This window comes from Chelonoidis abingdonii, chromosome 1 (genome assembly GCF_003597395.2).
Source record: "Chelonoidis abingdonii isolate Lonesome George chromosome 1, CheloAbing_2.0, whole genome shotgun sequence".
Classification (NCBI taxonomy): Eukaryota; Metazoa; Chordata; order Testudines; family Testudinidae; genus Chelonoidis; species Chelonoidis abingdonii.
In genome coordinates this window covers 247,375,019-247,402,579 of record NC_133769.1, presented here as the reverse complement: position 1 = coordinate 247,402,579, position 27,561 = coordinate 247,375,019, and the positions used below count along the sequence as shown (strand labels likewise).

At 42.9% G+C, this 27,561-nt stretch overlaps 1 protein-coding gene and 1 pseudogene across 1 annotated transcript in view; both read right to left on the bottom strand.

Moving 5' to 3' along the window:
• Positions 1–27,561, bottom strand: part of OCA2 (OCA2 melanosomal transmembrane protein) — a 313,569-nt gene that overhangs the window by 167,572 nt on the left and 118,436 nt on the right. The window contains exon 13 of the mRNA XM_032768621.1: positions 15,630–15,768. Coding sequence (XP_032624512.1) covers positions 15,630–15,768 — 139 coding nt within the window. The remainder of the gene's footprint in view (positions 1–15,629; positions 15,769–27,561) is intronic.
• Positions 9,863–11,672, bottom strand: LOC142046316 (uncharacterized; annotated as a pseudogene).

The window sequence follows — 27,561 nt, the reverse complement described above, 5'->3', positions numbered from 1 at the left end:
GTCTGGATACTTAGCAGATATCAAATTAAGTTTCAGAGCTGAAGGAGAGAACATTATAAAGGAATCAATCTACAAACTTTTAAGAGCTCTACCAAGAGTCATGTGAGCAAACAAAGACTTACAGGGCCAGATTTTTCAACATCCACTCACAAAAACAGACATTGTCCTGCATATATTTACACAATTACAGACATTTTGCATGAAAACGAGCCTAACTACCCAAATGTTTGCACAAGGGCCTCTTTAAAGATATGGATCACAAAAGAAGACAGAAAATGCTGCCACGTGAACCACCATTTAAGAGATACGAAGAAGCAGTAATTGGCTCCACACAGTCTAATCTAAAAGGTTTGCAGGTTTTCTATATAATCTGAAGCAATCCAGGGGTATGAAGGTGATTGAATTGTATTAACTTGGATGCTGCACAAACCAATAATCCTCATTCCAGGGATAATACAATGACTGGGACACAGTTGGATGAGGAGTAAAACAGGAGAGATGATCAGAATATACCTAACTAAGACCTACTGAAATAAGTTCAATTCTTTCAGTTTTCAACTGACTCTCAGAATGTAATGCACTTGAGACTTTTCACAGCACTGACAGTAATTTATTTATCTCAGTGCAAAGACAGACAGCACTAAGGTGGATTCTGTTGATAGGAGTTCTTGAAGAGACAGAGATACAGTTTAAGGCATTTAGATTATTTGCTACTTTTAAAACGAAAAGGAGAAAGGAGGACCTAAAATGCAGAGAAAACACCTTTATTTCTGATGATTGGATTAGACCAGAGTCATGCGTTATTGGAACACGGCAAAGTTAAAGAATATGGTACCTCAGAGCCCAGGTCTTAGACTTTGATTTACAAAGTTTCTTACATCTCTAGGTCTTCGATGTCTGCACTAGTGCTGAAAAGTTTTTGTTATTAATTGTAATAATGCAGAAACTTCTCAACAGAAAAACACAGTACAAGAAATACCTTTATCTGAAACCCTCAAAATTAAATTCCTATGTGAAAAAGAAAAGCATCGCAATCAGGAAAAAAAATAAAATGCTGAAGTTGATAAGCAGCTCTCAAGTTTGATTGACAGCTGAAAGAAATTGAACTGAGATGAGGCGCTGCATACAGATACTTATTTTGAAGGGACAGTGTCAATTTATACTCTTTGAAATTCAAGACTAGGCACAAGGGCACAAGAGTTGACACACAAAAGTCTCAGAAGTAAGTATTTGTGCACAACATCAGCAGAGGAAAATTATTTGCATCTTCTTGGTATTCCATCACAGCTGCTACTCAAGCTGCGCAGAGTGTTTTGGTAATTGGGCTGAATTTTGGGGGCTTGTTCAGCTCCAAAACTTTCTCCCATCAACCCTGCTCATTCTTTAAATCTTTTGAGAAGAGGGCAGGCAATTCAACATTCAGCCCCACTGGATAGTTTCCTTTGCTATCTTCTTCATACTTTGCATAAAGTCTGATGCTCCAAGCTCCCTTTGACACTGTGGACACTTTTCAGGACTGGGTGTGCAGCAGCCATACCAAGTAATATCAGAAATAACAAGCAAGATTAAATTTAGCAAGATTTGCCCAGCAGTCAACTGACATTCTTTGAATTTCTTAGGAAGAAGACTACTACCTCCTCCCTGGAGATATAAGCGGAAGGAAGATGAGCATGGAGGAATTGCAGGCAACAAAACTATGTTAGGGTGTAATCTAAGAACATCCCAATGCCAGAGAAAAAGAGACTCCCTGAGATCTAGTAGAGATTGTCAGCTGGCCTGATCAGTTCAGTGTATTCATTAATGTCATAAACTTGATCTGATATGTGTCAGGTAAGGCCGTGGTCCAGGGCTCACTGTGGGGCCACAAGCTGGTTTCAGGTGGTATGCCAAGCAGGGCTGGTATTAGATTTGCTGGGGCCCAGGGCAGAAAGACAAAGTCCCACCGCATGGGGCTGAAGCCCATGGCCCTGAGCCCTGCCACCTAGGGCTGTTGCTGAAGTCTGAACAACTTAGCTTTGCAGGACCCCATAGGGTGAGGGTCCCCGGGAAACTGCCCTGATCACTACTCCCCAACACTGGCCTTGGCTTTTATATGCAGAAAAACAGTTGTTGTGGCACAGGTGGGCCACGTAGTTTTTAAATAGCATGTTGGGGGAGGGCTCAGAAAGAAAAAGGTTGAGAACCCCTGAGGTAAGGTATCATTGAAAAAGTAATAACATACTGATTATTAATATTCTTGTGTGTTGTATGTATGGTAAAAGCCCATGGGATCATACAAATGTGAAGCATGTGTGGGACTAAAATGTGTTTACCAGACAAGTCTGTGGAGTGAGTAAACAGGTTTCTCCCAGATAAAGGATGAGTTGACACTTCCAGATAGGTGTCATTGGAGTCTATTGGCAATCACATGTCAAGTGGCCATTCATTTGCATTGGAGGGGACAGGAACAGATCAATTTGCATTATAGCAAATACCCATGGAGGAAGAAAGCAGCATGGGGCTTCCTTCACCATCAGACTCCCAGTCTCCTTCCTCACAGCTTGAATGAACTTCATTTTGTGGGGTAATCTCCAGAAGAATTCATTTTAAAAGATCACTGGACTATGAAAGAGAGGGGCAATGAACCCCAAGTTATCTTTCACCTAAGATGACAAAGGAAACTTGTGAAGAGATCCTGGCCAAAGAGACGGGTGGTCAGTCATCTTGCTGGAAGACGTGTGTGGTAAGAATCTTACCTGATACCTAGACAATAGCTTGTTAAAGTCGTAGCATTAGAAAACATTTTTGAGTTATTTGTTTGTAACCGTTTCAGTCTTTATCCCTTCTACTCGATTTCGCTTGAAATCTGTCATTGTAATTAAATAAACTTGTTTTACTTTTAATCTAAAGCAACCCAGTGCTGTGTTTGAACTGAAGTGGCTGTTTACTTCAGTTACAGTCATAAGCTGTGCATTTTGCCTCTTTAGAGGAGCAAACCAAGTTTAGTATTCCTTGGAATGTTCCAGGAAAGGGCTGGACAATGCAGGAACACGGTTTGGGGAAAAATTGGGACTGCAGGTATATTGAGGTCATTTCACCAGGTATAATTAAAGCTAATTGAAACCAGGGAGTGACTGTGTTGCTACAGGAGGCAAACTGCTGATGTCAGAGTGCTAGATGAAGGTTGCACAGCATACAGACAGAGAGTGCATGCTTGTTGCTGACTGTGAGCAGTCCAGGCTCCCATGGGGAGCTGCAGCAACAAAGCACTTAAAGCACTTAGGACTACAGGTCAAGTGATAACAATCCTTCATTGGTCTGGATTTCACCTCAGAACACAACACAGGGGTAATGCATTGTTGCACTGCCCCAGGAGCAACCCAAGGAGGGGATTGTGATATAGGGAGTCACAATCTCCCACTGAATCCCTCTGCTGTTCTGTGGAGAGAATATGTTGCACTAGGAGTTTACTCGCTGCAACCCAAGAAGGTAGCATAGCTGTACCTATGGGTGCAAAAGTGGGTAGTTTCAAGGCTCCACCCACTACCCATCACCTCCCCATCCCTCTGCATGGGAAGGGGATGTAGCATCCCTATAGAGCCTGTATCCTCTACCAGTCACATAGCTTGCACATCACATCCCCCTACTCCCCTGCACTTCTATATAGCCAGAGCCATCATTCAGCCCTATATAGACCACTTACTCATCTAAATAATTATATTGGGCATACAAGTCAGTGAAAAATTATCTTCTAACCTTTTTATTATATATATCTCTGAACACAATTTAAATGGTTAATGTGTCTACTGCACACTGCAAAGTTTCCATGAATTTTCATAAAGATTATTCTCACACAATTGGCTCAAATAGCTTTGACTTGAACAATAGAGATTAGAAATAATTTTCATCTAAGAGGTTTGTGTGTGTCAGACAAATGCTATGTGGTGCTGAAAATATCCTTTACTTGGGGCCTTACTGATTCTGTGAAATAGCCCAACCTTCCCAGATGGCAAAGGCATCCTTAAGGCTTTGTTTTAGGGTGATTACAGCCTACAGGTTCTGTTGTCTGTGACTCCAAAACTGAAAGCAGATGGGCATCTCTTCTTGTATTCAAGCACAAATTTCTACAAATGTCTCTATTTCATACTGAGATACAGGAACACATTATTTTCCTGAAATAATATATCACTATCTTCATGTTATCTGGCATATTTTCTTCTCACTGCTTATGGAGGTGTGAAATTTACTTCTTTGCATATAAAACTTTCTGAGAACAAGTCTTCAGTTTTAAGGCAGAAAGAAAATTACACTTAAATACGACAATCCAGGACTTAAGCCTTGGACCAGTGCCAAAAAAGCACTGCTGGCCTGGGTATTGTTTTATGGTCTAGTATCTTCTGAATGACCAAGAGCAGAAATAATTGCAAGATATCACTGAAAATGTATAGTTTGGTTTTTTTTCTTGCATAAGGAGCAACCAAATACTGTGCTTTCACTGAGAATGGCCTTTATTTTATATTTCAAGAGCAACAAGAAACAACCAAAATAAAGTCTCCATGGCCATGCCTATGCCTAAGAGGCTGTAATTAAACAAATGTCATTTAACACATTTTAACCACTAGTGTGACCCTGTTTAATACCTTTAATGGACCTAAGATTGACTACAACCAGCTAGTATATTTTCAAGGTTAACAACCATGTCTACACATTTAACTCTGTCTACAAAATACATTAGCTACATGGATTGCAGAAGGTAACATTCATTTTCTGTTGTTAGCAATTCACATGATATTGGACCTAACACACACAGTTCTGAATACCGTCTTACTTTCCTCTACTTCCCTTTCTGTAACCGGTACTTCATCCTGGTCTAATTTTAACAGTCACTAACTCAATAACTGCTAGTGTTCGAAGAACCAGTGACGCCTGCCATAATACAGCATGGAATCCCCTTTTCGTTATAATGTTAACAATTAATCTCTACATGACCATAAATTCTGGAAAAAATATTGACTACTAAAACAGGCTTGACTTGAACTGCAAAATGGAAGTTAATAACCAGAATAATCTGATTTTTTTTTGCTGTGTCATTGAATATTAACAACATAAAATTACTTCAAAACCTAAAAAAAGGCTGTTGCTTGTAGCTCTGCTTTGGATCTCTCTCCCATCTAACTCAGAGAGACTGAATTCTACAGTGTTCCTGGCATGAGAAGAAGTTCCTATTCCCATGTGCAAGAGGAGCGACAATGACTGAATGAATTTAAGTGGAGAAAATATTTAAATTAGACAACGATGAAGATCCATAGTTTCTCCTGAATGTGAGAAAAGAAATAGCTTATGAAATCATGTAGCACAGCAGGCACTCCCTGCCACGGCGCCTCCTGCTAGTTGTCCGGGAAATAGCCCAGTTCCAGCCTCGGCGTGCCTCCTGCTGGCCGGTGTTTTCCTACCGGTGCCTGCTTTCTCCTGATCTCCACCACATATAGCACTTCAGGCCCCGCATCCCTCCCAGACCCCGGTGCCCCCCGACAGCAGTGCCCTAACACTCTGGGTCTCCCCTCCCTAGGAAATCCCAAATCCCTAAGCCCACCTCACCTCAGTGACCCACTGCCAGTCCTCATCTAGCCCCTTCCCTCAGGGGCAAACTGCAGTCTGAAGTGGCCACTCATCATTAGCAAGGGGGTTTGGACCTGCTGCCTTTCCAGTCCCAGCCGCCTCCCTGCAGCCCTAGTACCTTCCCTAGCCTTTAGCAAGGCCTCAGCCTGGTGACTCACTAGGCCAGAGCTCCTCAGCTCTCCCTGCCCTTCCCCAGCCCTGCTCTGCCTCAGGTACTCTGCTTGCTCTGCTGGGCAGCCTAGTCCTCTCAAATAGAGCTAGAGTGTTCTATCACTCCCTCAGCCTGCCCTTTTATCAGGGTCAGCTGGACCCTAATTGTTTGTGGCCACACCTGTGGCTGTTTACCCAACCAGCCTCCCTTGGCTCCCTTCCTAACAGGTGCACGGTGACCACCCCACTACACATCAGCACTAAACAGCATGGCATTCACACAATCACTCAGATTTTTTAGAAGAAACCACTGAAAAGGTGCAAATAAGGGAAAGATCCTAATTTTTATAAAGCAATTGGAAGTTTTAGACTACTACTATACAATAACTCAGCAAAAACATTCCTCTGAATTAGGTGGCCACCTTAATTTATGGTCCACTATTTTACAATCTGTATTGCTTGAAATACTTTCACAGGCTAATACAAAGTATTTTCTTTTGAGCTTCAGTCATAAATGCTGCAGGTTGACAAGTAAATTTTATTCATAGACCACAGATGCTAACTTTATCGTAACCTATAACCAATGAATAATGTATCACAGGAAATGATATCTTTTGAATCCAAAGAATGACAGTTTCGTGATGACCCTACACCTGTATATTTTGTATAATAAAGTTATGCATTGTTATGAAAGTTCTATAGTCTCAAATACTACTACAGTGATGAGTACACCATTCAAACTGAGACAGACAAACTAGATAAAAATGAACTGAGTTTTTTTGAAGTGTTAAAAATGTTCTGTTTTCTAGAACTAATTTAACAATGTTATCCTATTTTTGGTCACAAAAAAAGAAGGATTTTCTATATGGCCCTAACAAAAGATCTCGTCATATATTTAATACATTGATAAATTCATTAGGAGATGCTGAGAATTTTTGTTGCCCAACCTTTCCTTAAGGCCTCTCTCTGTTTACTGTTTGTGTCCTCCACTCCCACATATACATAGGATCAGACCCTCTATTCCCTTGCTCCTTGTGTAGTCATTCACACCTGTGCAGAGTGAGTTCAAAAGGCTACCAAATCAGAATTCTAGTGTTTTATGCCCACTTTGAAATGACTGCACAAGGCGCAAGGCAATGGATTCAGCCCTAGGCAAGGGAAAATATTTTGTGCTGGATCCTCTCCCTTCCATTCTTTTTCACTTTAATTCTCTCTCCTGTTAATATCATGCATCAAAGAAGCAAGTTAGTGCACAGCAAGCCAGTGTGTAAATCTATATCACTGTAGCATGCCACTCACTAACTCTCTGTGTGAACCCTGCTGCTGAGCACTAACAGTTCCCTAGTACACACTGAACTACAGCAGTATGGAAAGCACCCAAGGGTACAATTAGGGCCCAGCAGCAGGGTCTCCATGGACAGTTAGTGCAAAGCATGCTGGAGTACCTTGCACTGCACCCTGCTGTGCACTAACTCTTTGTATAGATATGCCCTTAATGGCATAGATAGGAATCCAACTCTCAAGTTTCTGGCCCTATGCTTAATCTATTAAACTGCTCTCCTTCCTGCTAAATCCACAAACTTTAAGCTACAAGCACACGTGGCCCTTGTGCAGCAAATCACTTAGGCCTTGTCTACACTACGAAATTAGGTCGAACGTATAGAAGTCGCTATTTCAGAATTGTTTTTATACAGTCGATTGTGTGTGTCCCCACAAAAAATGCTCTAAGTGCATTAAGTCGGAGGACTGCATCCACAGTACCGAAGCTAGTGTTGACTTCCGGAGCGTTGCACTGTGAGTAACTATCCCACAGTTCCTGCAGTCTCCGCCGCTCACTGTAATTCTGGGTTGAGATCCCAATGCCTGATGCGGTAAAAACAGTGTCACGGGTGACTCTGGGTACATGTCATCAGCCCCCCCCCCCCTCACTCTCTCCGTGAAAACAATGGCAGACAATTGTTTCAAGCCTTTTTTCCTGGGTTACGTGTGCAGACACCATACCACGGCAAGCATGGAGCCCACTCAGCTCACGGTCACCATACATCTCCTGAGTGCTGGCAGACGTGGGACTGCATTGCTACACAGCAGCAGCTCATTGCCTTTTGGCAGCAGACGGTGCGTTACGACTGCTAGCCATTATTGTCGTACTCCTGGGTGCTCTTTTAACCGATCTTGGTGAGAACAATCAGGGGCACCTGGGCAGAAATGGGAGTGACTCAGCCACGTCATTCCCATCTTCTGCCGAGCACTCAGGAGATGACAATGGCTAGTAGTCCTACTGCATTGTCTTTTGACAAGCAGCCAGGAGATGATGATGGCTAGCAGTCGTAATGCAGCATCCTCTGTCGAGCACCCAGGAGCTGACAATGGCTAGCAGTTGAACTGCACCATCTGCTGCCATCTTAAAGATGTAAAAGATAGATGGAGTGGATCAAAACAAGAAATAGACCCCATCTGGTTTTGTATTCATTTGCTTCCTCCCTCCCTCCTTGAAATCAACGGTCTGCTAAACCCAGGGTTTTGAGTTTGATCCTTGAGGGGACCATTCTGTGTGACAGTTGTTTGTGTTTCTCCTTGATGCAAAGCCACCGCCTTTGTGGACTTTAATTCCCTGTAAGCCATGTCATCAGTCACCCCTCCCTCCGTCAGAGCAGACAATCATTTTGCACCTTTTTTCAGCCCAGACACCATAGCACTGGGATCATGAAGCCCACTCAGATCACTGCGGCAATTATGAGCACTGTAAATACCATGCGCATTATCCTGGAGTATATGCAGAACCAGAACCTGCCAAAGAAAAAACAGGTGAGGAGGCGACGGCAGCGTGGTGATGAGAGTGATGAGGACATAGACATGGACACAGACTTCTCACGAAGTACAGGGCCCAACAATGTGCACATCATGGTATTAATGGGACAGGTTCATGCTGTGGAATGCCAATTCTGGGCCCGGGAAACAAGCACAGACAGGTGGGACCACATAGTGTTGCAGGTCTAGGACAATGCCCAGTGGCTGTGAAACTTTCATATGCATAAGGGCACTTTCATGGAATATTGTGACTTGCCCTCCCCTGCCCTGAAGTGCCAGAATACCAAGATGAGAGCAGCCCTCACAGTTGAGACGCGAGTGGCGATAGCCCTGTGGAAGCTTGCAACGCCAGACAGCTACCGGTCAGTCAGGCCGTTTGGAGGGGCAAATCTACTGTGGCGGCTGCTGTGATCCAAGTAGCCAAGGCAGTAAAAGAGCTGCAGATATCAAGGGTAGTGATTCTGGGAAATGTGCAGGTCATACTGGATGGCTTTGCTGCAATAGGATTCCCTAACTATGGTGGGGCGATAGACGGTACCCATATCCCTATCTTGGAACCGGAGAACCAAGCCAGCGAGTACATAAACCAAAAGGGGCATTTTTCAATGTTGCTGCAAGCACTGGTAGATCACAAGGGACGTTTCACCAACATCAATGTGGGATGGCCGGGAAAGGTACATGACACTCGCATCTTCAGGAACTCTGGTCTGTTTCAAAAGCTGCAGGAAGGGACTTCCTTCCCAGATCAGAAAATAATCATTGGGGATGTTGAAATGCCTATGGTTATCTTGGGGACCCAGCTACCCCTTAATGCTATGGTTCATGAAGCCATACACAGGCAGCCTGGACAGTAGTCAGGGCCTGTTCAACTATAGGCTGAGCAAGTGCAGAATGGTGGTAGAATATGCATTTGAATGTTTAAAAGCTCACTGGCACAGTTTACTGACTCGGATAGACCTCAGCGAAACCAATATTCCCATTGTTATTACTGCTTTCTGTGCACTCCACAATATCTGTGAGAGTAAGGGGGAAACGTTTATAGCGGGGTGAGAGGTTGAGGCAAATCACCTGGCCACTGATTACGCGCAGCCAGACACCAGGGCGGTTATAAGAGTACAGGAGGGCACGGTGCGCATCAGAGAAGCTTTGAAAACCAGTTTCATGACTGGCCAGGCTATGATGTGAAAGTTCTGTTTGTTTCTCCTTGATGAACCCACCCCCCCCACCTTGGTTCACTCTACTTCCCTGTAAACTAGCCACCCTCCCCCGCCCCCTTCAATCACCACTTGCAGAGGCAATAAAGTAATTGTTGCTTCATATTCATGCATTCTTTATTAATTCATCACACAAATAGGGGGATAACTGCCAAGGTAGCCCAGGAGGGGTGGGGGAGGAGGGAAGGACAAGGCCACACTGCACTTTAAAACTTATTGAAGGCCAGCCTTCTGTTGCTTGGACAATCCTCTAGGGTGGAGTGGCTGAGTGGCCAGAGGCCCCCCCACCGCATTCTTGGGTGTTTGGGCAAGGAGGTTATGGAACTTGGGGAGGAGGGTTGTTGGTTACACAGGGGCTGTAGTGGTGGTCTGTGCTTCTGCTGCCTTTCCTGCAGCTCAACCATACACAGGAGCATATGAGTTTGATCTTCCAGCAGCCTGAGCATCGACTCTTGCCTTCTGTCAGCAAGCTGATGCCACCTATCATCTTCAGCCCGCTATTTACTCTCTTCAGCCCACCACCTCTCCTCAAATTCATATTGTGCTTTCCTGCACTCTGATCTTGTCTGCCTCCATGCATTCTGCTCTGCTCTGTCAGTGTGGGAGGACAGCAGGAGCCCAGAGAACATTTCATCCCGAGTGCGGTTTTTTTGCCTATTAATCTTTGCTAGCCTCTGTGAAGGAGAAACATTTGTAGCTGGTGGAGGAAAAGGGAGAGTGGTAGTTAAAAAGACACATTTTAGAGAACAATGAGTAGACTCTTTCACGTTAAACCTTGCTGTTCACATTACACAGCACATGTGCTTTCATTACAAGGTTGCATTCTGCCTCTTGTATTGAGGGCCTGCCAGTTTGGTGTGAGAGATCACTCACGCTTAACCCCTCCCCCCACAGCGTGGCTAACAATGGGGAACAGCCACAGTCAAACAGCCAAGTAGGAACAGGCACCTCCAAATGTCCCCTTAATGAAATCACCCTATTTCAACCAGGTGACCATGAATGATATCACTCTCCTGAGGATAACACAGCGAGATAAAGAACTGATGTTGTTTGAATGCCAGCAAACACCGAGACCATACGCTGCCATGCTTTGTTATGCAATGATTCCCAACTACGTGCTACTGGCCTGGTGTGGTAAAGTGTCCTACCATGACGGATGGAAGAAGGGCGCCTTCCCCAGAAACCTTTTGCAAAGGCTTTGGGAGTACATCCAGGAGAGCTTTATGAAGATGTCCCTGGAGGATTTCTGCTCCATCCTCATACTGCACTGGCCGCGAATGCCAGGGCAAATTAATCAATGAACACGCTTGCTTTTAAATCATGTGTAATATTTACAACAGTACACTCACCAGAGGTCCCTTCTCCACCTTCAGGGTCCGGGAGCAGGCCTTGGGTGGGTTTGGGGGTTACTGGCTCTAGGTTCAGGGTGAAAAATATATCTTGGCTGTTGGGGAAAATGGTTTCTCTGCTTCCTTGCTGTGAGCTATTTTCAATCTCTTCTTCATCATCATCTTCTTCGTCCCCAAAACCTGCTTCTGTGTTGCGTGATTCTCCATTGACGAGACAAAGCACAGGGTTGGGGTAGTGGTGGCTGCAGCCCCTAGCATGGCATGCAGCTCATCATAGAAGCGGCATGTTCGGGGCTCTGATCTGGAGCAGCCATTTGCCTCTGGTTTTTTGGTAGACTTGCCTTAGCTCCTTAATTTTCATGCGGCACTGCTGTGCGTCCCTGTTATGGCCTCTGTCCTTCATGCCCTTTGAGACTTTTTCTACTGTTTTGGCATTTTGTTTACTGGAACGGAGTTCTTCTAGTATGGATTGATCTCCCCATATAGCGAGCAGATCCCATACCTCCTGTTCGGTCCATGCTGGAGCTTCTTTGCAATCCTGGGACTCCATCATGGTCACCTCTACTGATGAGATCTGCACTCACCTGTACTTTGTCTCAACTGAAATTGAGAGTCTAAAGTTCACAGGCCTTTTCCTGTCTACCTGGCCAGTGCATCTGAGTTGAGAGCGCTGTCCAGAGCAGTCACAATGGAGAACTCTGGGATAGCTCCCGGAGGCTAATACCATCGAATTGCATCCACACTACCCCAAATTTGACCCAACAAGGCCAATTTCAGCACTAATCCCCTCATCGGAGGTAGAGTAAAGAAACTGATTTAAAGAGCCCTCTAAGTCAGAAAAAAGGGCTTCATCGTGTGGACGGGTCCAGGCTTAAATCGAGGTAACACTGCTAAATTTGACCTAAAATCGTAGTGTAGACCAGGCCTTAGATGTGTCATTTTAAGAATGTGAACAGCTCCATTGAAATCAACCCCAGTTCAGAACGAGCCTGTATCTTTACAGCCAAAGTGGCAAGGAGGATTCTGAGAGTTTCTCACTTTCATGCACCATTTGCACAAATATAAAATAAAAACTTAGCCATAACGATCTCAGAGGTTTCCTAACCAATCTCCATCTGAGAGAAAAAAGTGATGATTGCAAAGCTGTACTATTGTTACTGTTTAGACAGTATCAAGAATATGCTGGGGATACTTGTGTAAGCTCTCTGTGAATTGGACAATAGAGGCATTAATCATTCCCTCAGAAGTGACTCAAAGGGAAATGCAAAACTGATAGAGGAATTTCATTGAAAATATTAAGGAGAAAAATTCAGAAGTCTCTACAGTGACAACACTCAGTCCATGCTACTGATAACAGAGGAAGGAGGGGCTGTTCGGAAAATATAGAAATAAAATATTAATTTTAAAAGTTTATGTAACATTACATGTAAGTGGCTGAACTTACTATTTTGGGGGATTATTTATATTAAAATACTTATTAAAAGATAACACATTTACTTGGTACAAATATAGTATGCAAGTTCTAAACTTTTTAGGCAGATTCTTGGACTTGATCCTATACACCTGACTCACATAAGTAATTATGACTGCTGAGTGCAGTTTTAGTAAAGACAACCAGACTAAAAAAGGGATAAGGATTACTCCCATAAGGCTTTGCAGGACTGCCCTCATTAATTTACTCTAAGTCTTAATGTAAGGGACTGCGGAAGATTTTGTTATGGTTTAGCTAGGGCTGTTCGCCTTCTCAAGGACAGGTTATTAAAGGTTGCTGTGTACTAGTGCATGCTGTATGTAACTGGTCAGAACCGCTTTGCCTGGGAGCTTCTGTGTGTTTGGGAAAGTGTTCGCTACCTTTGCCCGTTGCCACTCAGAGCTAGCCCCGAAGCCGGTGGAAAGCTCCCACGTTGCCTATGCTATGAGCCCTGCTTACATGGCCATTAGCAATAAAGTTTTATTTACTAGAAATTGTTTGCTGGCTTTGGGACTCGCTCCCCCGCTTGATTAGTCAACGTGCAGAGTCCCCGTTGCGGTTTGTTTTTCTTTACCTTCATTAAAATGGCCATATCACTCACCGCGGTGTGTGTGTGTGTGTGTCTCGTCCCTGTAGAGCACTCAGGCACATAACACTTAATTTCATTAATATGATATAGATTTAAAAACAATCCAAAAAGTGAAAGTATTTGAATGGTTTTTCAATATTTTTGTTTAAGTTGGAGTCATAAATGTAGAATTTGCTAAGATATCACATACAGTAGGCATTTAGAAACCTGGGTCTTTCTAAATTTATCAAAATACTATCCAAAAGAGAATACAACATTATTGTCCTTGAATTTGGTTGCTTAAATGTTTTCCTCAGTTATAATGATAAACTTATATAGAATTTCTGAATATTAGAGAAAATACAGTTTATGACAGATACAAATTACTCTAGTCTATAGTAGATGGCCTGAATAATTGCACATGTGTAGTTTAATGACCACAGTCACCACCCAATGAATACTAGGAACATTACAGGCTCTTTGAAGTTATCTGACTAGACTGTGATTTTCTACTAATACATTTCAGATGTTTTTGAAGGTAAACTTCATCTGTTAAATACTATGGGTTTGAAAGATGTTTCTCAAAATGTACATTGTTATTCCCCTTAAGAACAATCCAGTTAATTAGAACAGACCTTATTGGTATAGCAACATGGACATAATTGATAATTAAGAGCTATACATAACTGATTTAAAATTAGAGCTTTATATAACAATTCCCTCTCTACTCTGCAATGTTTATTTTGACACTGTAAGCAGTATGCTATGTGGTATTTCTTTATTTACATTTGCAAAGTTATTCTGGATTTATAAGGCTTGGTCACAGTAAAGACTATCATGTACACATTTTAGAGTTTTTTTACCAAATAAACTATGGGCTAGAGAGTGCCAGTTACTGTAGGCAGAACCGCTCCATCTCAGAGGGAGCTCTGGAAGGGATAGTTCCTTTCATATTGTTTAGAATCCCTCTCTAAGCTCCCTATTGCTCTGACCCTGTGATGATGTAGGTGTCTGCGTGGGTGGGGTTGGGTGGTTGTGAATGACATTCATAGTGTCTGCATCCAGGGATATGGCTCTAAACTACTCCATGGAGGGCTTGGGTACGCCAAGGGGGCTAGCCTAGAGCCGTATCCCCTGGATGCAGACATTACTAATGTCATTAACAACCAATCCACCCACACAGACTCCTACATCACCACAGAGCTAGAACCAACAGGGGCCTCAGCCACTGAAGAGAAGACCCTCATCCTATTGTTTCAAAACATCACGGTCTTCGGGGGCGGGGGCAGTGGGGACGAGAGAGAGAGAGCGCATACTGAGGGTACAGCTGTCTCCCCACCTCCCAAAAGACTGTAGTAATCAGAGTGAGCAGAGAGATAATTTCTACCCATCCAAAGAGGAAGGAGAGAGAGTTAGAAAAGAGCATGATGAAGTGGGGCTAAGGAGCTGTCACTCCCCACTTACAAGACAAATGTGGGAGGTCAGAGGGACTTCTTCTCAACAAAGGGAGCTATAATGGGAGGTGTAGAAGAACCACATGACTCTGCGCTATTCCCAAAATCTAAAAGCCTGAGAGCAGGGGCTCTACACACCCTCAAAGGAAGGAAAAGGCATCTGTGTTCAAGGGGAGGCTGTGAATAAAGAAGTTCCAAGATCAGATGCCTGGAGCTCCTACTGTGCAGTACACCATAGATCATATTACTTTTCTCATTGACCTCATTTAGCCAACAAAATGAAACTTATATTCTTAATACTGGAGCTTCGGGTAGGAAGTTAAAACCTCTCAAGTCATTGCACTCTGGGTAGGGGCTAGCAGCAAGCTGAGGCCTATGCTGGGGGTGGGGAGGTTTGCCTGTTCTCTTGTCTTCAATAAAACTATACAATAATTGACAACACCTGAGGTTTGCAGTTCTGTGCCAGATCCCACACTTGACAAATCAGTCTCACAGTTTGCATCATCCAACAGCAGAGCTGACTGAAACATAGTAAAGCTTCTTTTGTGAAAAATTTCAAAAATTTCAAATCACTTTTGTTTATAGGGTTTTTTTGTTTAACTTGAAATTTGTGGGGGGGAAATCTTCACTAAAAACCCAAGCAATTTCAATTCTCCTGCTCCCCATTTTCTCATCTGCCGCTGCCCTTTTTCCTTTTCCTTCTTTTTTCCATTTTGCCCCTGGAAAAGGGGATGGAGTGAAAAAATACTCCAAAAATGGCGGGCGAGTTCCTTTTTGGATTACATCAAAAATGTGGAGGGGACCAAATTGTTTCTGAAATAAGGCTATTGTTCGACACATTTCTGGTTTGAAAAATTTCACCCAGCTCTACCCAATAGCACTAACAATAAAATAGCTGAAGAGAGTAGGTGTATTTGTTTCCTTATATGGATCTCTGTGGGAAGAAAAGGTCTACACTATTGAATAAACCCACATCTGCACCTATTTTTAGGTAACACAATGGATTACAATACATACCGCCTTCCTCACTTCCTGTTTTGAAACAATAATCACATTTGGTGGATCCCCGACAGCTGTGGCAGCCCCTCCAATGTTTGTGAAGATAACTTCTGCAATCAGCACATGTCTAGGATCAAGATTAAGTACCTCACATAACCTGCGGTATACATAAGAAAATGAAATCAGCTTAATCTTTGATTGAAGTGCCTCAAACCTTAAATGATTTATAAACTTAACACTTGTGTCGGAAATTCCAAACTGTTGAACAAAGGTTAAAATTTGACCTTTCATAATTAATAATTAAATTTTACAATATAGTGCAATGGCTACTGCATTCAAAATACATATTTTAAAAACAATATTAAAAGTAGCAAATCATTACAACAGTTGAATTACAGTTAAAGTTACATGAGCCTTTCCATTTTAACAACCCTTCACTGTGGTATATAACTTTCTAACATATTTACCTTTCAGGCTAGAATTTACCAAGTTTGGTCTCTGCCCATACTTCTTTTTTTTCCCCTCCTCTTTTAAGGTTGAGCCGGAGCATTTCAACATTTTTTTTAGGACAAGGAGAGTAGAAAATACACTTGACACATTATTAAAAAAATCATGCATTTTTTTTAACTTCACTACCAGCAGAACAGCTGTTTATAGGTATTAATCAATTTGTAAAGAAAGAGCCCTCAGTGAGAAGTAGTGTCTCAGAACACTAGAATGAATTTATCAAGTTATGGTCCATTAAAAATCATGCTGTGCATACACAGTACATTTTGCACAGTCTGTTCACTAAAGTCCTTATTCAGGAAAACCCTTAAACACGTGCTTGACTGTAAGCATGTGCTAAGCCATTTCGTGCTTAAAGTTAAGCATACGTCTAAGTGCATAACTGAACAGAGATGGACTTGCATGTGCTTAAATGCTTTCCTGAATCAAAGTCTTAAGCCCCAATTCAGCAAAGCACTTAAGTACAGCAACACTGCATCTGGGAGGTGCGATTCCCTGCACAGGTGGGCAGACTCATGCGAGCTCAGCTTGAGGTAGTACTCTAAAAATAACAGGGTGGACTTTGTGACACTGGTGCCATCTCAGGCTAGCCACCCAAGTCCACCCAATCCTATGAGTCTAAGCTTGGGCAGCAAGCCTGAGCCACCACCCGTACTGCAACACCCATGCTGTTATTTGAGCATTGTAGCTCAAACTGGGCTACCACAAATCTGTTCACCTGAGCTCATAATCACACCTCACAGATTCATTGTAGACATACCTTTGATTTCAAAGGCATTTAAGCACATGCTTACGTGATTTGTTGAATAGGGATGGACTTAAGAATGTGTTCAAAGCTGTTTGTGTTTAAGTGAATCACAGATTTTAAGACCATTATAATCATCTAGTCTGATCTCCTGCATATACAAGAACAGAATTGTGACTGTGCCCACAAGCTACAGTATCTTTTTTAGAAAGACCTCCTATCTTGATGCAAAGACTTCAAATGACAGAGAATGGATCACATGAGATAAGTTGTTCCAACGATGAACTAGAGGAAGAGAGGAAGGATGGACAAGATGGTGCTAGCCTGGGACTTTGGAGACCGGGTTCAGTTCCCAGCTCTACCTCAGACTTCCCATGTGACCATCGGCAAGTGACTTAATCTCTGTGCCTCTGTTCTTCATATTTAAAATGGGGATAATAGTACTTCTCTCCCTCATAAGCAATCTAAACACCTAAGAGAGATGGAATTACCCTTAGTGTTAAAAATTTGTGCCTGGGGAACACCAAAGGGCACTGCAACCAAAATGGATGCATGTTGCTTGAGCTCTGAAGAACCCATGGGGTATCCCCAGATATCATCCCCTAACACTTCTCCCCCCATCATCCAACCTCAAGGAATATTGTGCCTGACTAGTGAAACCCACAAGATGCCTTCTAGCTCTGCATCTTCCTCTCAAATTCAAAAAGACAGAGGAAATCTGCCTCCTCCACACATACAAACAAAATGGTGCCTGAGCCCGAACACAGCTGCTGGCTTGTACTACAATAGGTGGCTGCAGATACTGTTGAAATTAAATCTACAGTTTCCACCCTACAGATCAACATGACCGAGATTCAGAGTACAGGCTCTATCCAGCTTGATGGGAGAAGCTGAACACAGAACTTCTGAAGTGGAAGATGATTTCAAAGAAGAACTACCGGTAATTACAGGTTCTGACGAACTGTAATGATATCAAGACTATTAAGACCAAGCTAATTGATCTGGAAAGCCACTCACAATGACATAACATCAGGATTGTGGGTATCCCTGAGGTAACTGAGAAAGGTAAACGCTCTGAACTTGTCCTTAAACTGCTAAATTGTTGGATCTGCCAGTAGAATTTTTGTTTTGATATAGAATGAGCACACTGGGCCCTTGCCCCCAAGCCAGCTCCAGAAGATTGGCCTAGAACATTGATTGTAAAGTTCTAGAAGTTCATAAGGAGCTTATATTGCAGAAATCCAGATCAAAAAAGGAGAGAACCAGCAATTAAAATACTGCTCTTTCAAGATTATGGCCATGATGTGGTTGCAGTGAGGGCAGGTGTTAACGAAGTGAAACAATTGGCTAGGCAGATGGCCTTGAAGTAAATTATTAAATACCTGGCAACACTCCATATTAAGAATGGCAAGAAGATAGTATCATTCAGTTTCCCTCAAAAGGCAGAAAAATCTCTCAGAAAATCTACAGACTCCTTCATCACAAGAAGTGACATGTATATGAGCAATACATGAATTCCATAAGATCAGATCCTGCGATCTGATCTTATGGAATTTATGTATTGCTCGCTCAGATCTGACATGACTGTTCTAAACAAGTGGATGGGTGCTAGTTGATATTGATGTTAGTTCCTTTTCTTTTTTCCTCTCTCATTGAGGTTGAAGGCTTAAAGAGTTATCATCAATTTACTTCCAGTGGCCCCCCGCTGCCTCCACCAGCCTCCCATGCCCACTTCAGCACCCCAGGCCCCACTGCCTCTCTCTCCATTGCCTCAACTGATTCCCTGAGCTCTTTTGCACACCCAGGCAGGCTAGACCATGGGAAAGGCACATCAATGTACAATCTATTATTTGATTAGTTTTATTAGATGATGTTTCCTTATTTACTAAAGTATCAAGGTTTTATTGGCAAAAAGAACAGGAGTACTTGTGGTACCTTAGAGACTAACAAAATTTATTTAAGCATGAGCTTTCGTGCGCTACAGCCCACTTCTTCGGATACATAGAATGGATCATATATTGAGGAGATATATATACACATACAGAGAGCATGAAAAGGTGGGAGTTGTCTTACCAACTCTAAGAGGCCAATTAAGTAAGAGGAAAAAAAACTTTTGAAGTGATAATCAAGATAGCCCAGTACAGACAGTTTGATAAGAAGTGTGAGAATACTTACAAGGGGAGATAGATTCAAAGTTTGTAATGGCTCAGCCAGTCCCAGTCCCTATTTAAGCCTAAATTGATTGTATCTAGTTTGCACATCAATTCCTGCTCAGCAGTTTCTCGTTGGAGTCTGTTTCTGAAGCTTTTCTGTTGCAAAATTGCCACCTGTAGGTCTGTCATTGGTTTTATTGGTAATATAGGTGATTACTATAATTGTAATGTTTGGGGTCCCAGGAGCTGAGAGAATATCCAAATTTCACCTGATCCAGCCACCCCACACTGAAAAATGTATATTTTAGACTGTTTAAACAGATTCTCCTTTTTTATTGTAAGGTACTAACATGTATTTCTCTCTCCATTCTATTTTCCATTTTGTTTTTTCACTTATTTAATTCTGCTTTCTGCCTTCCTCCCGTTACCCTCCCATGCTGGGAATTTCCTTTCCTTTCCTGTAGACTGTGTAGCGGGAAGTGACAGGTACAGTGAATATGTACTGGATTATGGAACTTTTGCAGCTTAGATAAGCAAGAACTGTATGCTTCTCATGAGGATGTGCAATTCCTCATTTTTCAAAATGTGACTTTATATTTTATCTGGTATATTTTAGCAATGATGGCTCCTATAATTACATGTTTCTTCTGAAAGATAAAGCATTTTAATAACCTTATTAAAAGAAAAACTATATATTCAATGCTTAACAAAGAGAATGTTGACATTGCTATGCTCCAGAAGATACATCCGACAGAACCTGAAGCTTGTAAACAAAATAAAGATTGGGGTGGCCTTTCAATTTCTAGTTTCTTTCATTCTAAACTGAGGGGCATTGCTATACTAATATATAAAAAGTTGCATGTTAATATTCTAAGCACAAGGTTTGAGAGTAAGGGCAAATTTACTGTCCTCAAGGCTGAAATTGGGAATTCTATAATCATTTAACCAATTTCTAAAGGCCAAACCAGAATAATCCCAATTTTTTTTCATAAACTTTTTATAAGTTTAAATGACATGGGTCACCATCCTATTATTGTTGCTGGAGACATTAACAAAACTCTAGATCCAGTCTTTGTTAAATCTTCTTCATCTACATACAAAAACATGAATACTCATGAGGTACTTCATATGTACATGGCTGATTTAGGCTTATAAGAAGTGGGTACATTGGCCATAGGCTTACTCAGAGCCTTTTTTTTTCTGCAGTTCATTCAACATATTCAGGATTGGGCTATTTTTTGTGTCACAAGATTCGATCAATTCTATCACTGACTGTGGCATTGGTACTGTTGTTATATCTGACTATGCTCTTATACATATATCTTTTAGGCCCCCAGGGTATGCACCTCCAACTAAAATGTGGAAATTACATACACCTCTGCTGTTCGATACATCATTTGTTAACTCTATCCAGCAGGAGTTAGAACTCTTTTTTAAAAAATGCTTCCACTGCTTCATCAGCTGTCACACCTTGGGAAGCCTTTAGGCAACTAGTAATTGCTGATAGTTGGGGGGGACCCCCCCTTGCTGATAGTTGGGGGGGACCCCCCCTCACCATCACAGCCACAGTCAACTTCCGGGTGACTGCCAAGATACCCTTCAGCAACACCCTCTTGACCATGGTGCCCTGACCACGGCACTCTGGGCAGTCGCCCACCCTTAAATCCAGCCCTGCCAGGTTCTGCCTTGGGGGAAATGGTGCCCTGGGTGAACTTGTATTTTGGTGTCCTGGCCCTTGTTGCCTCCCCCAGCTTCCCACCCATCACTCCTGCATCCCAACGCCTCCCCTGGACCCCCCAATCATCCCTGGACCCCCACTACCTCCCCACCCACCTCCATCACTCCTGGTCCCTGTTGCCTCCCCGCAGCCTCCCAAGCCCATTTCAGCTCCCCAGACCCCACTGCCTCTCTCTCCATTGCCCCAACTGATTCCCTGAGCTCTTTTGCACACTCCAGGCAGGCTAGTCCAAACACATATTCAAGCAGGTAACTGCAGCTGCCAGCAAGGAAGGAATGAGACTCAGCAGGCTTTCCTGCACCCTCTGAGGTGGAGATCTGCACTGCCAGCCCAGTCTTACTTCCTTGCTCTGGGCACCACCTCTGCCTAGTGGGAGCACTCGTTGCTGGTGCCCTTCCCAGGCACATCCCTTCAGCCGTGCTCAGCCTGGCAGAAATCTGGGGGGGGGCATGTAACCCAGTGTGCCCCCTCCCCCACACACACACACATCACCTGTGCTTTAAAGCCTTTATCAGAGGCTCTATCATCTCTCATGCCATCTTTAAAATAAAATGGACAGAACACAGTTTATACTCTGGTGAAGGAAATTAAGGCCTTGGCTATACACTATACTTCCTGCCTCCTCCCCAGAGAAACTCAGAATCTTCATCAATCTAAGATATGAAATCAACAAGCTTCTGTCCCAACAGGCTGAGTTTGCCTTAGTCTGTCTGAAGCAAAGCTACTGGGAATCTGTTGAGAGAGATGGCAAGCTGCTGCATGCAGATTAAGCAAAAGACTAACAGAAATAAGATTGCTGCTGTTCACAATAGTTGTAACAAATTATATACAGTGCATTCCGATATTAATAAACAATGTAAACAGTTTTATTTAAAACTATTTTTAGCTGAAGAGTAAATCAGTAAAGATACCCTAGGTAACTGTTTATTGGATTGTCTCTGCCACTGCTCTCTGACTCGCAGGAGGGACTATTAGATGCTCCTCTAGAAATCATGGAACTGACTCAAGCTATAAAAGAAATGAAGGTTGGAAAGACTCCTGGTGCAGATCAGATCTCGACTGAATTTCACAAAAAGTGCTCTGAAACTTTAATACCTATATTTCTGAACATGTTCAGCGAGGCCAAGAAAGAGCAAACTCTCCTGCCTACTCTAAGAGAAGCTGCAATTTCAGTTACTTCTAAACCTGGGAAAGACCTTGAACTATGTAGTAATTACAGGCCAATTTCTTTAATCAATTGTGACACTCAGATCTTAATTAAAGCTCTTGCTATGCTATTAGACAAAGTTCCCTCACACACGACTCAGGTGCGCTTCCTTCTTAATAGAGCTCAGATAATTTGCACCAACTGATTGATATTATTGTCACTTTGAGAGATTCTGAGGAACTCTTAGCTGTCATTTCTTCAAATGCCAAAAAGGCTTTTGACCGCATAGCCTGTGATTATCTTTTGCATGTGTTAGCAAAATTTGGGTTTGATAAAGAACGTATTGCTTGGATTAAGGTTTTATACTCTAACCCAACTTCTAGGGTAGTTGCCGATGGTATTATTCCACCCCATTTCCATTTCAGATAGGTTTGAGGCAAGGGTGCCCCCTTTCATTTCTTCTGTTTGATTTAGCTCTAGAAACTTTGACTGCTGCCATCAGAGTAAATCAACATATTCATGGTATCAGGGTGGTCCAAACTGAGCACAAAATTATTCTCTATGCAGATGATGTACTTATATGTAAGCCCAAGGTTACCATTCCTAACCTACTAACCACTATTAATAAAGTTGGACTCCTCTCAGGATATAAAATTAATAGAGGGTAAATCGGAAATTTTAGGAATTAACAAATATGCCCATAAAGGCCTTTTCTCAAATTGAGACTTTCAATGGCAATCCTTTTACATGAAATATTTAAGAATACTGATTCCCAAAGATATTCAAGACATCCAAAAAGTAAGCAATCAATTTGTAGACACCTAGAACATAATAAGGTGATAAGTAACAGACAGCATAGATTGTCAAGGACAAATCATGTCAAACCAACCTAGTAGCTTTTGTGGCAAAGTTCCTCCTCTACTTTGGTGGGTCCTGTGCTTATTGGTGGATTTGTTCACCTCAGTGATCTTCCCCTCTTGTGGAACCCACAGTCTGGGTCAGCTCCTCCTGTGTCTGATCAGGAGTTGGGAGGTTTGGGGGGAACCCAGGCCCGCCCTCTACTCCGGGTTCCAGCCCAGGGCCCTGTGGATGCAGCTGTCTATACGTGCCTCCCTGCTAAACAGTCTGCGTGAAAGTCAAACCCTGGGCTACTCCAGGGCCTCCTCAAACCTTCTTTATCATCCCAGAGGACTCTCCTGGTGTCTGATAACGCTGTCGCTCCTAATCCTCCAGCAGTACACGCTCTCACTCTCAGTCCTTGCTTTCTTGGCTCCAGCTCCTCACACACACTCTCCTGGCTCCTCTCTGTCTTTCACTGCACTGGATGTTGAGCTGCCTTTTAAAACCCAGCGGCCCTGTCAATATCAGCTCTTTGCCTTGACTGTGGCTAGATGTTTAGATGTAAAGGTAGCTTATCTCTTCTGCCTTCTTCAGAAGACGATCTTAATGGGCTCCCAGGTGCCTTGATTAACCTGAAGCACTTGCCATTTGGTTCCTCATGGTCCTAGGGGATGTTGTTAGCCTGGGGCAACATACCGTATATCTCATTCGAGTACTTTACCTCTTTCCGCCGAGGTGGCTTGCCCATCACACTTTCTTTGACAAGGTAACAGCCTTGCAGAGAGGGGTGAAGCAGTAAATGTTATATTTTGACTTTGTAAGGCTTTGATACTGAACAAACTTGGAAAGTCAACCTAGATGTAGCTGACTAATAAGGTGGGTGGCAATACTTGTTGCAAAACCATTCCAGAGTATCAGAGGTGCTGTGGTTAAGTCTGAATCTGTAAAAGCAGCAGAGAATCCTGTGGCACCTTATAGACTAACAGACGTTTTGGATCATGAGCTTTCGTGGGTGAATACCCACTTCGTCATTCATCTGACAAAGTGGGTATTCACCCACGAAAGCTCATGATCCAAAACGTCTGTCAGTCTATAAGGTGCCGCAGGATTCTCTGCTGCATTCCCAGAGTGTAGTTATCAGTGTTTCACAGTCAAGCTGGAAGGACAGATTGAGTAGAGTTCTGCAGGGATCGGTTCTGGGTCCAGTTCTGTTCAATATCTTCATCAATTACTTAATGACATAAAGAATACACTTAAAAAGTTTGTGCATGATACCAAGCTGAGAGGAGTTGGAAGTGAATGCAGAAATGACTGCCTAGGAATGAGTACTGCAGAAAAGGATCTAGGAGGTAATAGTGGATCGCAAGCTAAATATGAGTGAACAGTGTAATACTGTTGCAAAAAAAAGCAAACATCATTCTGTGATGTATTAGCAGGAGTGTTGTAAGCAAGACACGAGAAGTAATTCTTCCGCTGTACTCCGCGCTGATTAGGCCTCAACTGGAGGATTGTGTCCATTTCTGGGTGCCACACTTCAAGAAAGATCTGGACAAATTGGAGAAAGTCCAAAGGAGAGCAAAAAAAATGATTAAAGGTCTAGAAACCATGACTATGAGGGGAAGATTGAAAAAATTGGGTTTATTTAGTTTGGAGAAGAGAAGACTGAGAGGGGACATAACAGTTTTCAAGTACATAAAACGTTGTTAAAAGGAGAGGGAAGAAAAAATGTTCTCTTTAACCTCTGAGGATAGGACAAGAATCAATGGGCTTAAATTGCAGCAAAGGAGGTTTAGGCTGGACTTGCGGAAAAACTTCCTAGCTGTCAGCATGCTTAAGCACTGGAATAAATGGCCTAGGGAGGTTATGCAGTCTCAGTCACTGGAGACTGTTAAGAGTAGGTTAGATAAACACCTGTCCAGGATGGTTTAGACTAGTGTTTCCCAAACTTGGGATGCCACTTGTGTAGGGAAAGCCCCTATCGGGCTGGGCTGGTTTGTTTACCTGCTGCATCCACAGGTCCGGCCTATCGCGGCTCCCACTGGCTGCGGTTCGCTGCCCCAGACCAATGGGAGCTGCTGGAAGTGGCGCAGGCCAAGGGACATACTGGTCGTCACTTCCAGCAGCTCTCATTGGCCAGGAGCAGCGAACCGCAGCCAGTGAGAACCATGATCAGCCAGACCTGCAGCCATGGCAGGTAAACAAACCATCCCATCCCACCAGGGGCTTTCCATACACAAGCAGCATCCCAAGTTTGGGAAACACTGGTTTAAACAATACTTAGTCCTGCCAGGAGTGCAGTGGACTAGACTAGATGACCTCTCGAGGTCCCTTCCAGTCCTACGATTCTATGATTCTATCCCCAAGATAAATATAGAACCAATTATTGCCCAAATGGCTAACCTTCAGTTTGTGGAGTAAAACTAATGCATGGAAAATGAATGTCCTGGAGGGTCTATTCCATAAACTTATTTTAAGATATTCAATAATGTTTTCAGAACACTTCTTTGAGGTGTTAGCATATAGGCTTGTTTGTCAGCCTGAGATTGAATGTTGGGTTTGACTTCGATACTCTTATATCTTATACTAATATATATCTGTGAAGAACAAAGGACAAAGATGCTGTGTGTTACATCTCCCACAACCAGATGGGGCTTTTAGTACAATGGGAAGAGATAAGGGATGAAGCTAAAAGTGCTACAGGGTATGGTGGGAGTGTAATATATAAGAGCACACTTAAAGACTGCCTCAACTCTGTATCTCAAAACAAGGTTAGGCAACCAATCAGGAGGGGAAAGTGGGGTTTGTGGGGGGAGGTAAAACATTAAAGATAAATGCCTGCCCCTGACCAGAGCACAACCTCATTCCTTACCCCTCCCATTGGGTACAAAAGGGGTGAGATGAAGACCCCGACTCACAACCCTCCAGAACGGAACATGACCATAGGTTATAAGGGTGTCCATTGCAGGTATATTTGGGCCTGCTAGGAGAAAGGAGTGGGAATGGGAGTGGGAATGGTAATGGGAGAATGGGGGACTGGGAATAGGGGAACGAGGAACAGGGACACAGGCAGTGTCAGAGCTGGGAAGGGGGAGACAGGGTAAATGCTCTACGGTGTTAGAGCTGGAAACAGAGCACTGGGAAGAGGGAGCTCCATCGCTGTGCGGAGCTAGAGGAATCTATTGGCATATAAAACTGTAGTTTGGGGAGGGGAAGGGGAAGGGGAAAACTCTATCGCAGTATAGAGATAAGCCTGACTGGTTTGAAGAGCTTTGAAATATGCCTGCTTGGAACTAAAGCGCAATAAACATTGCATTGCCTGCACTTCAGACTTCCGGTCTTCTGCTTTCTGTCTGCGTGACAAGAACCAGGGAAGGGGGTGAAGGGAAAGCTCTCTGACATGGGGCACAGGTAAGAAACCTACACAGGCTGTGAACAAATTACAGTTCCCCCTATCTCTGGCAGGATTTCATTTTACCAATTTGTTATTTATTATTTAGATTACAATAGAGCCCACAGACTCCAACAATATGGACTGCAGCCTCATTTTCTCTATCTAAGGTACTTCTATGAGCCGCATTACTCTAGTATCTGTGTACTTCATGATCTTTAAAGAATTTATCCTTGACATCCCTGTGATGTAGGGAAGTGCTATTATCCCCATTTTACAGATGGGAAACTGAGGGATAGCGAGACTAAGCGATTTCCGTAAGGCAACAGAGGAAGGCTCTGGCAGAGTAGAGAATTTACCCAAGGTCTCCCTGCCTCACTTTAGTCCTAACTACTGGATCATCCTTCATCTCTAGGTCCTGTACAGACACACAGAATGTCATAGTCCCTGTCCCAAAGAGAGTTTACAATCTAAAAAGACAAAGACTAACTACAGGTAAAGGAAAGATATGCAATACTTCCTTATCATCTGCATTGCACCCAAATGTGGCTGTGGTGCTTTTTGCAAAGAAAATATACAGCACATGGCTGCCAACTAACAACACAACATGACCCAGCTTAATGCAGCCAGGAAGGAGAACAACGGGGAGAAAGCCTCGCTGCACCCTTATGTTAACACTTTCCGCACCACTCTGCCTCTGCAACAGGGTCTGAGTAACCAAAACCCACTCCTAAACCCATCAGGTCAAGGAGGCAATTAAGTGGGTGGAGCCTTGGCTCCTTCTTTCCCTGACCACCCCCCCCCACCAAAAAACAAAAACAAAAACCATGCTGACTAGTGGAGATGAGCCAGCATGAAGTGGGGAAATAAGCTGTATTCTATAAATGGCTACAATAAATTTGTCCCCCTGTAAGCAAGATGGGAGCAGAGGAGAAATTGAACTTCAGTCAAAACTCCGTCCCCGGGCTGCTCCTGGGATTGGGTGGCAGTGCAGCTACACACTGCCCTTAGACAAAACTGGGTTTATGACTCAATCTAACCATATGGTATTAAAATGTATATCTCAGAGAGAGAAAATAACTTCTTATGTAAAAACCTAAGTTAAAACAGATGTTATCACAATGAAAATAGTGTCCATTTAAAAGCATAAAAATATTTCAAGAGATTACTCATTTACACTATACCTAAGACTCCAGAGGAAAAAATGTATGGTAAAAAGTTACATTGTATTATTTGAGCAAAAGTGTGAGATTATGTAATTAAAGACTGCATTGAAATGCAGTTGCACAAGTCATTCCTTGACTTCTGAGTGCATAACTGTACAAATTTAATGGTCCTTTACTATTTTTTCTTGATGGGGCATAGATAAACTTTGCAAAAAGAATGCTTACTGTAGCCTATAAAAGCAAAGCTGTGAAGGATAGTTAAAATG